We start from the raw sequence: 13,516 nt of genomic DNA, 5'->3' as shown, positions 1-13,516 counted from the left end.
GCCTGGAAACGATGCCTTATGAGGAACGGCTAAGGGAGCTGGGCATGTTTAGCCTGGAGAAGAGGAGGTTAAGGGGTGATATGATAGCCATGTTCAAATATATAAAAGGATGTCACATAGAGGAGGGAGAAAGGTTGTTTTCTGCTGCTCCAGAGAAGCGGACACAGAGCAATGGATCCAAACTACAAGAAAGACGATTCCACCTAAACATTAGGAAGAACTTCCTGACAGTAAGAGCTGTTCGACAGTGGAATTTGCTGCCAAGGAGTGTGGTGGAGTCTCCTCCTTTGGAGGTCTTTAAGCAGAGGCGAGACAACCATATGTCAGGAGTGCTCTGATGGTGTTTCCTGCTTGGCAGGGGGTTGGACTCGATGGCCCTTGTGGTCTCTTCCAACTCTATGATTCTATTCTATGATTCTATGATCTGGGTGGACCAGGGTTTTTATATCTCACACAAATCCTGCTCATAAAAACTCTCTAAAATGCTGCAGCACTGCTTGTGTTTGCACACAAAGCTAAGCCAAGGTTTGCTTTAACCATGGTTTACTCAGCAAGCCATTACTCATATTGCAGAGAATCCATGGTTTGTTTCTCCAAAGCTTGGTTTGTTTCCCAGCTTCTGTTGTTTCTGTAGGTCAGCGAACATATGTGGTGGGGGTGGGGTGGCAAAAGAAGCCATGGTCATGCAAGGCTGTTAGGATTGGCCCTAACAACACACCATGGCCAAAACAAACTGTTTCCTAAGCCAAGGAGATCATGACTTCACATCACAGTTTGCTGCCAGGAAACAAACCATTGTTAGTTTTTTGGGCCCAGATAACCTATGCTTTGGTTGAGCAAACCATCACTTTGAATTGGGTGTAAACCAGACAACTGTATCTTCCCACCTCTTAATTCTCACTACAACCTCTTGAGTCAAGTTGGTGGAGCCTCCAGATGCTGTTGAGCTATAGTTTCCATTGCCCCAGGCCATTGCCCACGATTGCTAGGGCTGATGGGAGTTGTATTTCAGCAACACCCAGAGGCTAACGCTTGCCCACTCTGATATAAAAGGCTGTTGCAATGGCTCTTCTGTCAATTAGGGTGCTTGCTGCCCAATTTTAAGCTTACCCAAAAAAATTCCAGGTGGACTTTACGACATTTTGCATTTGAAGTGGAATAAAAATAATTCAAATTTTCTCTCCTGAATGCTCTCACCTGTTCTGACGCCCTTGGGACTCAAGATAGGTTCAAATTTTTAAAAGCTGTAGGTGAGGCAACTAATTTACTGTTTCACGAGCAGCTGTTAGGTTGAAAAAGCTACCCTACCCTTGTACTAAAGGCAACTTTAAGAGGGCCAGTGGTGGGAGTGGCCAGAGACAAAAATGGGCGGAGCAACAGGCATGACACTTACCTTTGCATGGTTGAGTATGTTCCAGCCACACTGAAGACAGAGGTTTCGACACATACAGACCTCTGTGTCCACATCCAGGCAAGGAAAAGGCATTAGCAAAGAATACATTCCAGCCAGGCAAAAAGCACTCAAGGAGAGCACAGGGTAGGGTCAGTAAGGGGTGTAGATAGCGGAAGTTTTGAGGGCCAGGCAGAGAGGACTGGAGGGCTGCAATCCACCCCTAGGCAAGAGGTTCCCCTAACCCATTCCTTTGTTTGTTCATGCTAGCAGCTTTGCCAAGTCTTTCCCCAGAGGTGGAAGTTGCTTCTTAAGAGGGAAAAAATACTGTGGAACTGAATGCTTATGACCCAGCCCCCACTTGTTCCTATGCCCACTTAAGTATTAAGGAGAGGCAATGGGATGCCTAGAGAGGTAGCTACGTCCTTTCTTGATGCGTAAAGTTTTTTTTAAGAGACAGTGCCATTTCTGCGGAAAGGCCTCAGAAAGAGAAGCTGTAACTGTTATTCTAAAGCAGCAATGCGGCAGCAAGCAAAGGCTATAGCAGCCAAGACTGCTGCTTGTGGCTGGAAAGCCAAACAGGAAGTTTGTGACTGTTGCCATGGGAACAAAGGGGCAGTCCATTCTGTACTGAGCACCGGATGTTAGCTCAGTGGGTTTGTCACATGACCTGTACAGGATGTACATGGGTGGAGTGGAGTTTCTCTCTGTCTGTTGAAGAGAGCAGACATGTTTACTGTATGACTGCTAAAAGACACAAATAAAGACATGTAGATACGTTTCTGTATGTGTCTGATTCCCCTCCCTGGGGACATGCAGGGAGCAGGGAGAAGGAGGAGAAGCAGTTGGTGTGTTTTCCTCACAGCCTGAGGAAAATCGCCGGAACGGACCTCGCGTATGTTTTATTCCTGCCGGGAGTCGCCGGAGGGAGGTCTAAGGAATTCAGCCGGTGCCTGAACAGATAGGCACATACCTCAAGACGGGCCAGAATTCCAACAGTAACACATGTTACAAAGATGTCTGCAAACGTGACATCAGCCTTGCTATGTGGAAATTCCTTGCAGATGTCCGCAGCGCCTGGAGACACGACAGTCACGCCATTTTTGCACAGCAATCACCAGAGGAGGAATGACTGCAGAGAGAAGAAACGCATCTGCAGCAGCACAACCTGATGCCTTTGTCTGCCCCAACTGCAACAAAACATGTCTCTCCCATATCGGTCTCTACAGCCACAGCAGGGGCTGCAACTTTCCAACAGTTTGACCTCACCTGCAAAGGCATACTCTTCCACTATCTCCTGAGACAGATGGATGCCAACAACATGCACAAGCTCATCTGCAGCTTATTTTTTAAACACTTCTAGCTCAGCTTTGTAAATAAATCCATAAAGGTTATTTACCAGCAGAAATAAAATAATTTAGTAGCCTGCTAAGAGGTTTGTTGTTAGCATTGTTATGGTGACCATGGAGAAGGGAGGCGCTGCCCCTGGAGGCATAGAAATAACCACTGATTGGATAAAAATATAGAGATCTACCCAACACGCTGGCAGATCCTCCCCTTCTCTGCCTGTCCAGTCACTTGTCTGCATGCAATTCCATGCACTGTTTGCACATCAGCTGTTAATACAAAGCTGTTCAAGCCACATTTGAGAGTACAGCAACCAGAAGGTTTGAGGGAGTCTATGAAATAAGCAAAAAGGATGTGTAAAACCTTGGTGCTTTATTGACAGACCCTGAAGAACAGTCATATCAAGCGTAACTTTTAAAAGTTCCAAAGGATTAACATGAAATACAAGGTTTTAAAAAAAGATTTTAAAAACATAGATTAGAAATATCCAACCAGGGAAACACACTGCATTCTCCTGGGTTTAAAAACCAAACCAGCCCTGCTGAGTGGGATAAAGCAGGAGCAAGGCTTTAGCCAGTGTAAAAAAATATCAATGTTTCAGCAGCTAAAACCAATCCTTTTCAGCAGACAGTCTTTCTGCAGCAAGCAAAGCTTTTCTTGTCCGGCATTAACTGTTGCACTGAGTGGCCTTTTCTTGACAGACACAGTGAAAACATTTGTCAAACTTTTCCAAAAAACACAGTTGCTGGGTTTTTTGTTTAAAGGTGCTTATAGCTAAAACATGGGGAAAGGCCCAAGCACATCATTTTTCTGGCTTCTTTGGCAGCGGCCGTCGGAAAAGCAGGATGTGGGGCTCTGCAGGGAGAGAGGAAATGGCATGTTAAAAAAAGATCTAGAAAATAATATTGAAAGGCCAGGTGACTCAAGCCTAACATGGGTGTTTCTAAGCATATGTCAAAAATCAGATGAGCACTTTGCACATGGCATAGTCACAGCTGTGTCGCAAACATGATCTCCAAAACAGTATCCAATGCATCCATCAGCTTCCTCCAAATCCAGGTTTTGATTTGAAGTTGCTAATCCACACTGCGGCAACAATAAGCTTAAAGCTACAACCATGTAAGAGCAGTGGTAGAACAGCTGCTTTGCATGCAGAAGGCCCCTAGATTCAATCTCTGGCATCTCCACGTGTGGCTGAGAGAAACCCCTGCTTGAGACACTGGAGAGCCACTGCTGGTCAGTGTAGACAACACTGAGAGAGATAGACCAATGGTCTCTCAGTATAAGGCAGCTTCCTATGTTAAAAAATCTGCAGAATCTTAGGCTTCTCACAGGTCCCTCTCCCTTTTCAAAAATTGTGACTGCAGAACATTGCAAGCTGTTTTTGGTGGTTAAAAGATTTCAAATATTTCATTTTTTTCTACTTAATCACATTATTATTTTTTTAATCATAAGCATATGTATAAGCCAACATATAACCATACAGAACTTTACACAGAGCATATTCAGTATAAAAACAAATTACAGAGCCAAATTTTTAAGATGAGTCTATATAGCACATTTACAGCAAGGCGTGAGTTATAGGAATCGTTTTTAAATAAATGACTGCATCAAAACTCTGATTTGGCTTTACTGCAGGGCACTTTCTCTTCTTGATATCCCTGGCCAGCTCCCTGATCAGTTCAGAGCTTCTGTCACCCAATGAGTGACAGGCCAACCCTGACTGTGATCTGGACTAGGGGAAGACGAAAGTAACTTCCTGCTTTAGTGGAGGTAATGGACACTCCCGACTATGGCTGGTGCTCTGCCAAACTGAGAGGCAAGATATGCAGTATATGCCAGGAGTCTTTTCATCTTGTCACATTCAATCACGTACCAAGGGTGGTGAACATTATGAACACCAGTAAACGGCCATAAGGAGTACTTTATTAATACATAAACTCTGCTCCTAGGGGAGGCAGAGGCATTCGCTTAAATAGAAAGCAGTGAGGAACTAGCAACTTTAAATCAAAACTGGGATTTGCAAGAAGCCGACAGAAGCATTGGATGCTGTTTTTGAAGCCACATCTGTGTGCTTTAAAAAACACAGGCTTTATAGGGCAGTGGCTCTCTGCAAAGGCCTAAATATCTTTAGGTCTAAATAGATATACAGTCTATACAGTTACTGTGATTGTAGTTATAATTTGTAACAGTAATGTGTACCCCTCACTGCCTCCCTTTGAGTGGGAGAGCTATCTCCCTTCAGACATAGCTCTCTGAAGAGCATAAGGAGAGCCTGCAAGATTCCTCCAGCAAGTCCACAGGCATAAAGGCAAAAGCCCTCCTTCACTGTTGTCCATAAGAACACAAGGAGACCCCTCTGGATCAGGCCAATGGACCACCTAGCCCAGCCCTGTGGGCAACCAGATGCCTGTGGGAAACCTGCAAGCAGGATCTGAGAACAAGAGAACTCTTCCATCCTGTAGTTTTCATCAACTGGTGCTTGGAAGCATTACTGCCCCCAGCTCCGGAGGCAGAGCATAGCCACCATGGCTAATAGGCATTGATGACCTTCTGCTGCATGAATTTGTCCAATCCTCTTTTAAAATCATCCGAATCGCTGACCAACACTGCCTGCCTCCTGTGGGAGCGACTTCCTTGTTTTAAGTATGTGCAGTGTGGAACTAGAGGAGCTGTTTATATCAGGTCAGATTAGCTGTTCATCCAGGGCAGGGGCAGGGAACTTGTGGCTCTCCATGCGCTGCTGGACTTCAAATCCCAGCAGTCCCGGCCAGGACTCTCAATGGTCAGCCATGATGGAAGTTGTGGTCCAATATCTGGAGGGGCACAAGTCCGCCAAGTATGCCCTAGATACATGTCCCAACCAATCAGGGATCACATACCCTCCACCCCTAGACGTAAGAAAGCCAGCTGCCTAGAATTTTGGCAGGGCACAACTCAACTTGGTGTTTAAAGCAGCTACTGTAGTACAGTTCTTTTTGGTCATCAAGAAGAAGAAATGTGTGCACGTGCAACAGAGAGATAGCAGGTCTCACATCCTGCCCAATCTATTTCCTGCTACCCTGATATCAGAAAGCCATTTTGTCAGCCCTTCCCCTCAAGCAAGGTCTCTTAGCATTTGCTCCAGGCCTCCTGTGCCATTGTGCAACCTACCTGGCTCGTGGATCATGTAGTGAACCCAGCCCTGGCTTTGCTGGACCCCCAGGTTCCGCCACTCTGACTCGGACATGAGGTGGGTCTTCGGGACCAGCTTGGCAATGTCCTTTGGAAGCATCACGTGCCTGCAGCGGCAGGATCAAGAGAAGAGAATGTTAAAAGAAGCAGAGGAAGGATCACTGTAAAATAGTTTGTGACCGTTAAGTCAATCGTCAGAAAGTAAAGAGAATCAACAAATTGGACCCATGGCCCATCTGGTCCAGCAATTATGTTCAATTGATCCAATATATGGAGGGCAAGCCTATCAATGGCTACTAGCCATAATGGCTATGGTCTACCTACACAATCAGAGGAAGCGATGTTTCGTTCTGCATATCAGTGGCTGAAAACTTCAGGAGAGAGTTTTGAATTTGGTTGGCCACTATGAGAAATGGATGATGGACCAGATGGGCCACTGGCCTGATCCAGCAGGGTCTTACATTTCTGGGAAGCCCACAAGACTAGACTTGAAAGAAATGTCACTTTCCTATTGTCATTCTTCAGCAACTGTTAAGCATGTTGCCTCCAATACTCAAGGCAGTACAGTGGTACCTCGGGTTAATAACTTAATTCATTCTGGAGGTCCGTTCTTAACCTGAAACTGTTCTTAACCTGAAGCACCACTTTAGCTAATGGGGCCTCCTGCTGCTGCCGTGCCGTCGCCGCACAATTTCTGTTCTCATCCTGAAGCAAAGTTCTTAACCCGAGGTACTATTTCTGGCTTAGCGGAGTCTGTAACCTGAAGCATCTGTAACCCAAGGCACCACTGTATACATATAGTAGCCACTGGAAAGCCACCTTTCAATCCAAACCACCCACACAGTGTAACAAAGGAAGTATATCATAAACTTCCTTTTTCCTAGTACTGAATCTGCTGCACCCAACAACCCACAACCATAACTGGTTATTCTGATTACTGTTCTGAGAGATTATTCCTAAAAACTGTCCCCTACACCAGAAACGATGACAATAACGGTAATGATGATAATGCTAGATCCAGCCAAATAACAGATTATGAGCTTCATTCGAGAGCTGCTCCCTAATTTACCATCAGAACTGCTCGTTATTCCAAAAGATTCTTCCTGAAGCTATTCCATTATAATATTACGTTTTGACAGCACCTTTCCTTCCAAGGAGGCTGAGATGGAGCAAATGGTTCTCTCTCCCCTCCCCCATTTTATCCTCACAACAACCCTGTGAGGTAGGCTAGCTTGAGAAGCCAGTCACCACCTAATGGACTTCATGGCTGAGTGGAGGGATTTGAACCCAGGGCTTAGTCTTCACCTTCTAACCACTACACCACACTGCCCACCTCTCTTTTATGGAAGGCCCCGCCCACTCCTTTAGGGCCCCGCCCCTCAACGTAGCCATAACAACCCCTAGCCACGCCCCTCCTCTCCCCCTCAGGTCAAACCCCGCCGCTTCCCCGCCTTAGGCCTCGCCTTCTCTCACCGGTACTCGAACTCCTCGTCGTCGTACTTGTCCGAATAATAGATCTGACTGTGAGCCATGAGGGGGAAACAACAACAACCACGACGATAATTAACAGGAGAATCCCGTCACAGAAGTATCCCGGCAGCCTCTGCAGCAGCAGCCAACGAGCGAGCGGCGGCGCGCGCTCAGGCCTCTCTCACTGGCGCCCGTTGGAAGAGGAGGCGGGACGAGGGAGGAGCCCGGCGCGAGACCTCGTTTCGGCGCGTGCGCGAGGGCGCCTGCTGTCCTCTCCCTCCCTCCCCCGCGCTTCACAAACGCAAACACACACACCCCTTCCTCAACCGCCGCTTTTCAAACGCCGCCGCCGATGGCGCTGATTGGGCGGAGGAGGCGCCGGGAGGGCGACGTTTGTTGACGTGGAGAGGGCTGATTGGCTGGCATTGGCATTGGTTTGGGATTCCCCTTCTCTTCCCCTCGCTCGCTTTTTTTTTTTTTAATAATTTGTCGCTCTCCGTCCTCTGCGCGGAAGTGAAAGGGAGGCAGGGATAATCAGGACCGTGTGGGAAAACATATATTATTGCGTTATTGTTTATATAACATGCAGTTTAAATAACATATAAGATATAATATGTATCTTTAAAGCTTTCATATTTTATTCATTCGTAAATTGCTGTCTCGCCTTTCGGCCCTCATATAATTTATATGTACTGTACAAATGTAAACGATGCAGTCAAATATTAAGCATATTTGTATAATAGCTTTTGTTGTTGTTTAGTCGTGTCCGACTCTTCGTGACCCCATGGACCAGAGCACGCCAGGCCCTCCTGTCTTCCACTGCCTCCCGCAGTTTGGTCAAACTCATGCTGGTAGCTTCGAGAACACTGTCCAACCATCTCATGCTCTGTCGTCCCCTTCTCCTTGTGCCCTCCATCTTTCCCAACATCAGGGTCTTTTCCAGTGCTGGAGGAGATTCTTGAGAGTCCCATGGGCTGCAAGAAGATCAAACCTCTCCATTCTTAAGGAAATCAGCCCTGAGTGCTCACTGGAAGGACAGATCGTGAAGCTGAGGCTCCGATACTTTGGCCACCTCGTGAGAAGAGAAGACTCTCTGGAAAAAACCCTGATGTTGGGAAACATGGAGGGCGCAAGGAGAATGGGACGACAGAGGATGAGATGGTGGGACAGTGTTCTCGAAGCTACCAGCATTGAGTTTGACCAAACTGTGGGAGGCAGTGGAAGACAGGAGTGCCTGGCGTCCTCTGGTCCAGGGGGTTACAAAGAGTCGGACACGACTAAACAAGAAGAAATTTGCTTCCCTGCCTGTCTCACACACTTCAGTCTACAGCCTATTCCGTATGCCACACCCATCTCTCGTATTGCAGGTGATCCCTAAAGGTAAGGTAAAGGGACCCCTGACCATTAGGTCCAGTCGTGACTGACTCTGGGGTTGCGGCGCTCATCTCGCTTTATTGGCCGAGGGAGACGGCGTTCAGCTTCCAGGTCATGTGGCCAGCATGACTAAGCCGCTTCTGGCAAACCAGAGCAGCGCACAGAAATGCCGCCGTTTACCTTCCCGCCAGAGCGGTACCTATTTATCTACTTGCACTTTGACGTGCTTTCGAACTGCTAGGTTGGCAGGAGCAGGGACTGAGCAACGGGAGCTCACCCCGTCGCGGGGATTCAAACCACCGACCTTCTGATCGGCAAGTCCTAGGCTCTGTGGTTTAACCCACAGCGCCACCCACATCCCCTACTTCCTGGTAAATCATAGAATTGGAAGGGACCCAAGGGTCATCTAGCAGGAATTTCAGCTAAAGCGTCCATGACAGATGGCCATCCAGCCTCTGCTTAAAAACCTCCAAGGAAGGAGAGAGCCCACCACCTCCCGAGGGAATCTGTTCCACGGTCAAACAGCTCTTTCTATGAGAGGAAGAAATAAAAACAACCCCATTAGGAACTTTAAATAAGAGTTGTTGTTGTTTTTAAGAGCCTTCCGACTTTCAGGCTGCGCGTGTCACTCTACCCTGATTCCTATCTCTAGCGGGGTTAGCGAAGGGTTGGTTTAAAAAAAAAAAAAGATGGGCGGGGCGTGCGAACCAGAGTCGGGCTCGAGCCATAGAGGAGGAGCCGGAAGTAAGCCCTTGAAGCCCGGAAGTGAGGTTCTGGGGCGGCCGCAACCGGAAGTGGTTGACGGGGAGGAGGAGTGGGGCCCGGGGCCCAGCTGAAGTTTGCCGAGGAGCTGCTGCGCGACGGAAGGAGGCCGCCTCTGCCTTCCGCTGAGGACCCCCATGGTGCCGCCGCCCCGGTAAGAAGCGCGGGCCCGCCCCTCCCTCGTAGCCCCGCCCCCTCCCTCGTGATTGACTGCGGGCGATTCCTCCCCCCCCCACGGCGCTCTAGACTCGCCTCCCCCCGGACTTGGGTCTTCTTCTTCTTCCTTTCTTCGTCTTTCCTTTTGCGAATCGTATGTGTGTAGCAAAGGAGGGGGTCGGAATCCTCGGCACAGCCCTGTAAGGTAGGCCAGACAGGGAGGGAATGGGTTAAAAAACTCAGCCTTGCGGCGGATTCGAACCTGCGCCTCGCCCCTCCAGCCCGAGATCTCTGCATATGACTGGTTCTCTCCCATGACAGGGGGACCTGGGAGTCATCCGACCCGGCAGCAGATTCAGGGTAGGCTAAGTGGTGCCCCACTGAATTCAACAGGACTTGCCACTGAGCAGACACGGTGAAGGTTGTGCTGGTAACTTCCTTTAAAAGGAGATCGGGCAGATTCCTGCAAGAGGTGGAGGAGGAGGAGAAGTCTGCAAACAGCTGTGAGCCGTGTCTGTGAAACAGAACTTCCAGGTTCAGAGGCAACTTACTTCTGAATACCAGTTGCTAGGGACAAACCAGGGAAGGCCAGGCCCTCCCTGCCCTAGTTGTAGGTTTCCCAGCGGAATCTGGTTGGCCACCGTTGGGGAAACAGAATGGTGGAGTAGAGGCAGCCTGTGTGTCTAATCTACTCGGTCCGTTATTGTACAGTATTCAAAAGGGGGAGGTTGTGGGCTCTTGGCACAGGGCGACTGAGATGGAAAAGAATCTTAAACTGAAATGGAGAAGCACAGCATTTAATCTGTGGTGGGGGATCATTATTTCCAATGATGATTGTGCATCTTAAAAGTCTTGAAATCACCACACCAAGTTATCTTGGGGTTCTTCGCAAGATGCAGTGATGGCCAGCGACATGTGTCCTCTTTTTCCAGGGGTAAAATTTGAGACAAATTGCATTTATTTGCTTTGAACTGCTGTCATCGCGTCCTCTTTTTCCTCTTCAAAATATGGCAAGTTCGTGGTGGATATAAGTGGCCACAATGGTTATGTTCTCCCTTCACTGTCAGAGGAGGCAGTATGCTTCTGAATCCCAGCTGCTGTTGACCACAGGTGGGGAAGGTTGCTGTCACCCTCAGGTCCTGTTTGCAGACTTTCCATTGGGGCCTCTGGTTGGCCAATGTGGGCACAGGAAGCTGGACAATGAGCCTTTGGCCTGACCCAGTAGGGTTTCTCTTTTGTTCTTATGTTCCCTGGATTCCTTGGGGAAAGCAGTGTGCTTTAAATGGGCATTGAATGTGCTTTCAATGTATGGTGTGGATTTGATCTCTGTCAATACCTGTTTTACACGGGTGGCGCTGTGGGTTAAACCACAGAGCCTAGGACTTGCTGATCAGAAGGTTGGCGGTTCAAATCCCCGCGACGGGGTGAGTTCCTGTTGCTCGGCCCCTGCTCCTGCCAGCCTAGCAGTTCGAAAGCATGTCAAAGTGCAAGTAGATAAATAGGTACCGCTCCGGCGGGAAGGTAAACGGCTTTTCTGTGTGCTGCTCTGGTTCGCCAGAAGCGGCTTAGTCATGCTGGCCACATGACCCGGAAGCTGCACGCCAGCTACCTCAGCCAGTAAAGCGAGATGAGCGCCGCAACCCCAGTGTCGGTCATGACTGGACCTAATGGTCAGGGGTCCCTTTACCTTTAATACCTGTTTAGTGTTCCATGAAAGTTACAAACATGCACCTAAGACTATAGGCTTAGACAAGTTCATGGAGGAGAAGGCTATTAGGGCCTATCAGCCACAATGATTATGATCAGGCAGCCTGAATACCAGTTGCTGGTGGAACCTGGAGGGGAAAGCTGCTGTTGGGCTTCCCACTGAGGCATCTGGTTGGCCACTGTGAGAATAGGATTCTGAACTGGATGGGCATTTGGTTTCATCTAGCAGCTAGGCTCATATTGTTTTCTGAAATTCTTCACAACACCATCTCTTTCATTGGGTCAGTAATGTATTATCATCCCTGTGTTGTGGAAGGTGGTCTGAGAGAGAAGACCAGAGCTGGGGAACTTTCAGCCCTCTGCAGATGTTGCTGGACTACAACTCCCATCATCCCTAACCATTGGCCCTGCTGGCTCTGTGGGCTGATGGGAATTGGAGTCCAACAACACCCGGGAGGCAGTGTTAGAAACTGAGATATGAAAGCTAGGAGCTAAATGGCAACTTAAACCTAGGTTATGGACGCAACAACGGAATGTCTAGGTGGCTTTTTTATAACAAGAATGCAGAGCTGAAAATGAATGAACTGCAGTTAAAATATTATGTTCATTTTTAACATGGTCTAGTCCTTCCCCTGCCCACCCCCCTAATATTCTTAAGAGGGTCTCTTCTCTGGTCTTCAGAGAGTAGCTGGAAGTGAGGGAGGCAGAAAAAGTTCCTCCTTTCCTTCCACTCTGCAGTTTTAATCTGAAATCTTAGGCGCAGTACTGCGCCCAGAGCTCGAGCTAATGACATTCCCTGTCGCAAAACGTGCCTAAAAAAATAGGAGTTTTGAACACTGCTGGAAGGGGCAAAGGTTCTCCACTCTTGCTCTCAGTTAATGAGTTCGTCCAGAGGCCAGGTCTGCCGTGGCTCAGCCTCTTTGTTACTTTGGCCCAATAGTTCTCTTATGGGAGAACAAGTCCTGTTAGCAGACCTAGAGAGCAAGGAGACACAATGGCTTTGGTCATAGATGTGGAGGAGAGGGGACTCCTGGCTGTTTACGCCGCTCCTGTGTCGGGTATCCCTGCAGTGCTGTCGGTGCGGCGTAGAGTAAGACTAGGGGGAATCCTTTGCAATCCAAGGGCCGCATTCCCTTATGAGCAGCCTTCTGAGGGCCACATGTGAAAATGTGCAGAGCAATAAGTGTAAATTTGTGCAGTACACACATTCACACACCATCAAAGCAAGCAAGAGGTGTGATCAGCGTTTAAGGACACATTCCAGCCAGGCAAAAACACTCCAGGAGGTTGCAGAGCAGGGTCACTGAGGGGTGTGGCTTGGGGAAAGTTCTGAGGGCCAGATAGAGAGACCTGGAGGGCCACATTTGGTGCCTGAAGTTCCTCACTCCTGTCAGAGAGGAGTAGGATCTCTCTTTCCCTCTTATATCCTCCTTTTGGCAGTTGCTGTGCCATTTTCTCCTATAGTCCTTCACTAGGTGGGTCTGAGTTTTGTCTCTTTCCCATCAGCCTGCCTGGTTTGAGCTGGAACCTGGGGTTGAGCAGGTGGTGGTGGAGGGATGCCGTTCTAGCTGCGTACATGAATCCCACCCCAGTGCGAAATGCTTAGCTTTGGGGGGGGGGGGTGTTATTTTTAAAGGACGTGAGTAAGCAATGAGTAATATCCCATGATTACAAAATAGCAGATGTATAGCTTTTCTCTTCCAGGCAGGGTCCTCCCTTGGGGGCAGAGAAGGCAAATGCTGTATTCAAATCCCAAGCTTTGGCAACCAAATCTGTGGGGTTTTCCAGCCTTGCATGTGGCTTTCCCTCCTCTGCGGCAGCTTCTCCTTGCGCCCTGGGCCAGTGGTGTTTCCCAAGCAATTGATAGTTGCAGCAAGCTTTGATCTGGATTTAAATTAGCTGGTGTTCTTGGGGTCTCCCCCCGCCTGGTTTATTTTAATAATGTTTTCTTCTTTCGGATGAGCCTCCTTCTCCCTGTGTGTGTGAATTGCTGTTTAGAGGAATGTATGCATACAGATCATCCATTTCACCCACTATTCTCTACTGGAAAAGATGAGGAACCTGTGGCCCTCCACAGGTTGCTGGACTCCAGCTCCCATCAGCCCCGGCCAGCATGGGATGGGATGATGGGAGTTG

General features: G+C 48.4%; 2 protein-coding genes across 4 annotated transcripts in view; one reads left to right on the top strand and one right to left on the bottom strand.

The window, feature by feature from the left end:
• Window positions 1-3,090: 3,090 nt before the first annotated feature.
• On the bottom strand, window positions 3,091-7,638 carry CKS1B (CDC28 protein kinase regulatory subunit 1B). The gene is made up of 3 exons (XM_081892098.1): window positions 7,385-7,638; window positions 5,891-6,018; window positions 3,091-3,592 (listed from the first exon to the last, which is right to left on the bottom strand). The coding sequence occupies exons 1-3, from the start codon at window positions 7,441-7,443 to the stop codon at window positions 3,540-3,542; spliced, it is 240 nt and encodes a 79-aa protein (XP_081748224.1). The 5' UTR covers window positions 7,444-7,638; the 3' UTR covers window positions 3,091-3,539.
• A 1,879-nt stretch (window positions 7,639-9,517) lies between these two features.
• SHC1 (SHC adaptor protein 1) overlaps window positions 9,518-13,516 on the top strand; it is a 46,898-nt gene continuing 42,899 nt past the window's right edge. The window contains exon 1 of one of the 3 annotated variants that reach the window (XM_081891555.1): window positions 9,518-9,671. The gene's annotated coding sequence lies outside the window, so the exon portion shown is untranslated. Of the gene's footprint in view, window positions 9,672-9,854; window positions 9,879-13,516 lie in introns of those variants that run through there. The other 2 variants (XM_081891553.1, XM_081891556.1) reach the window with 2 other exon arrangements.

This window comes from Podarcis melisellensis (genome assembly GCF_964234715.1).
Source record: "Podarcis melisellensis genome assembly, chromosome: 16".
Classification (NCBI taxonomy): domain Eukaryota; kingdom Metazoa; phylum Chordata; class Lepidosauria; order Squamata; family Lacertidae; genus Podarcis; species Podarcis melisellensis.
This window is presented reverse-complemented; position numbering and strand designations above follow the sequence as displayed.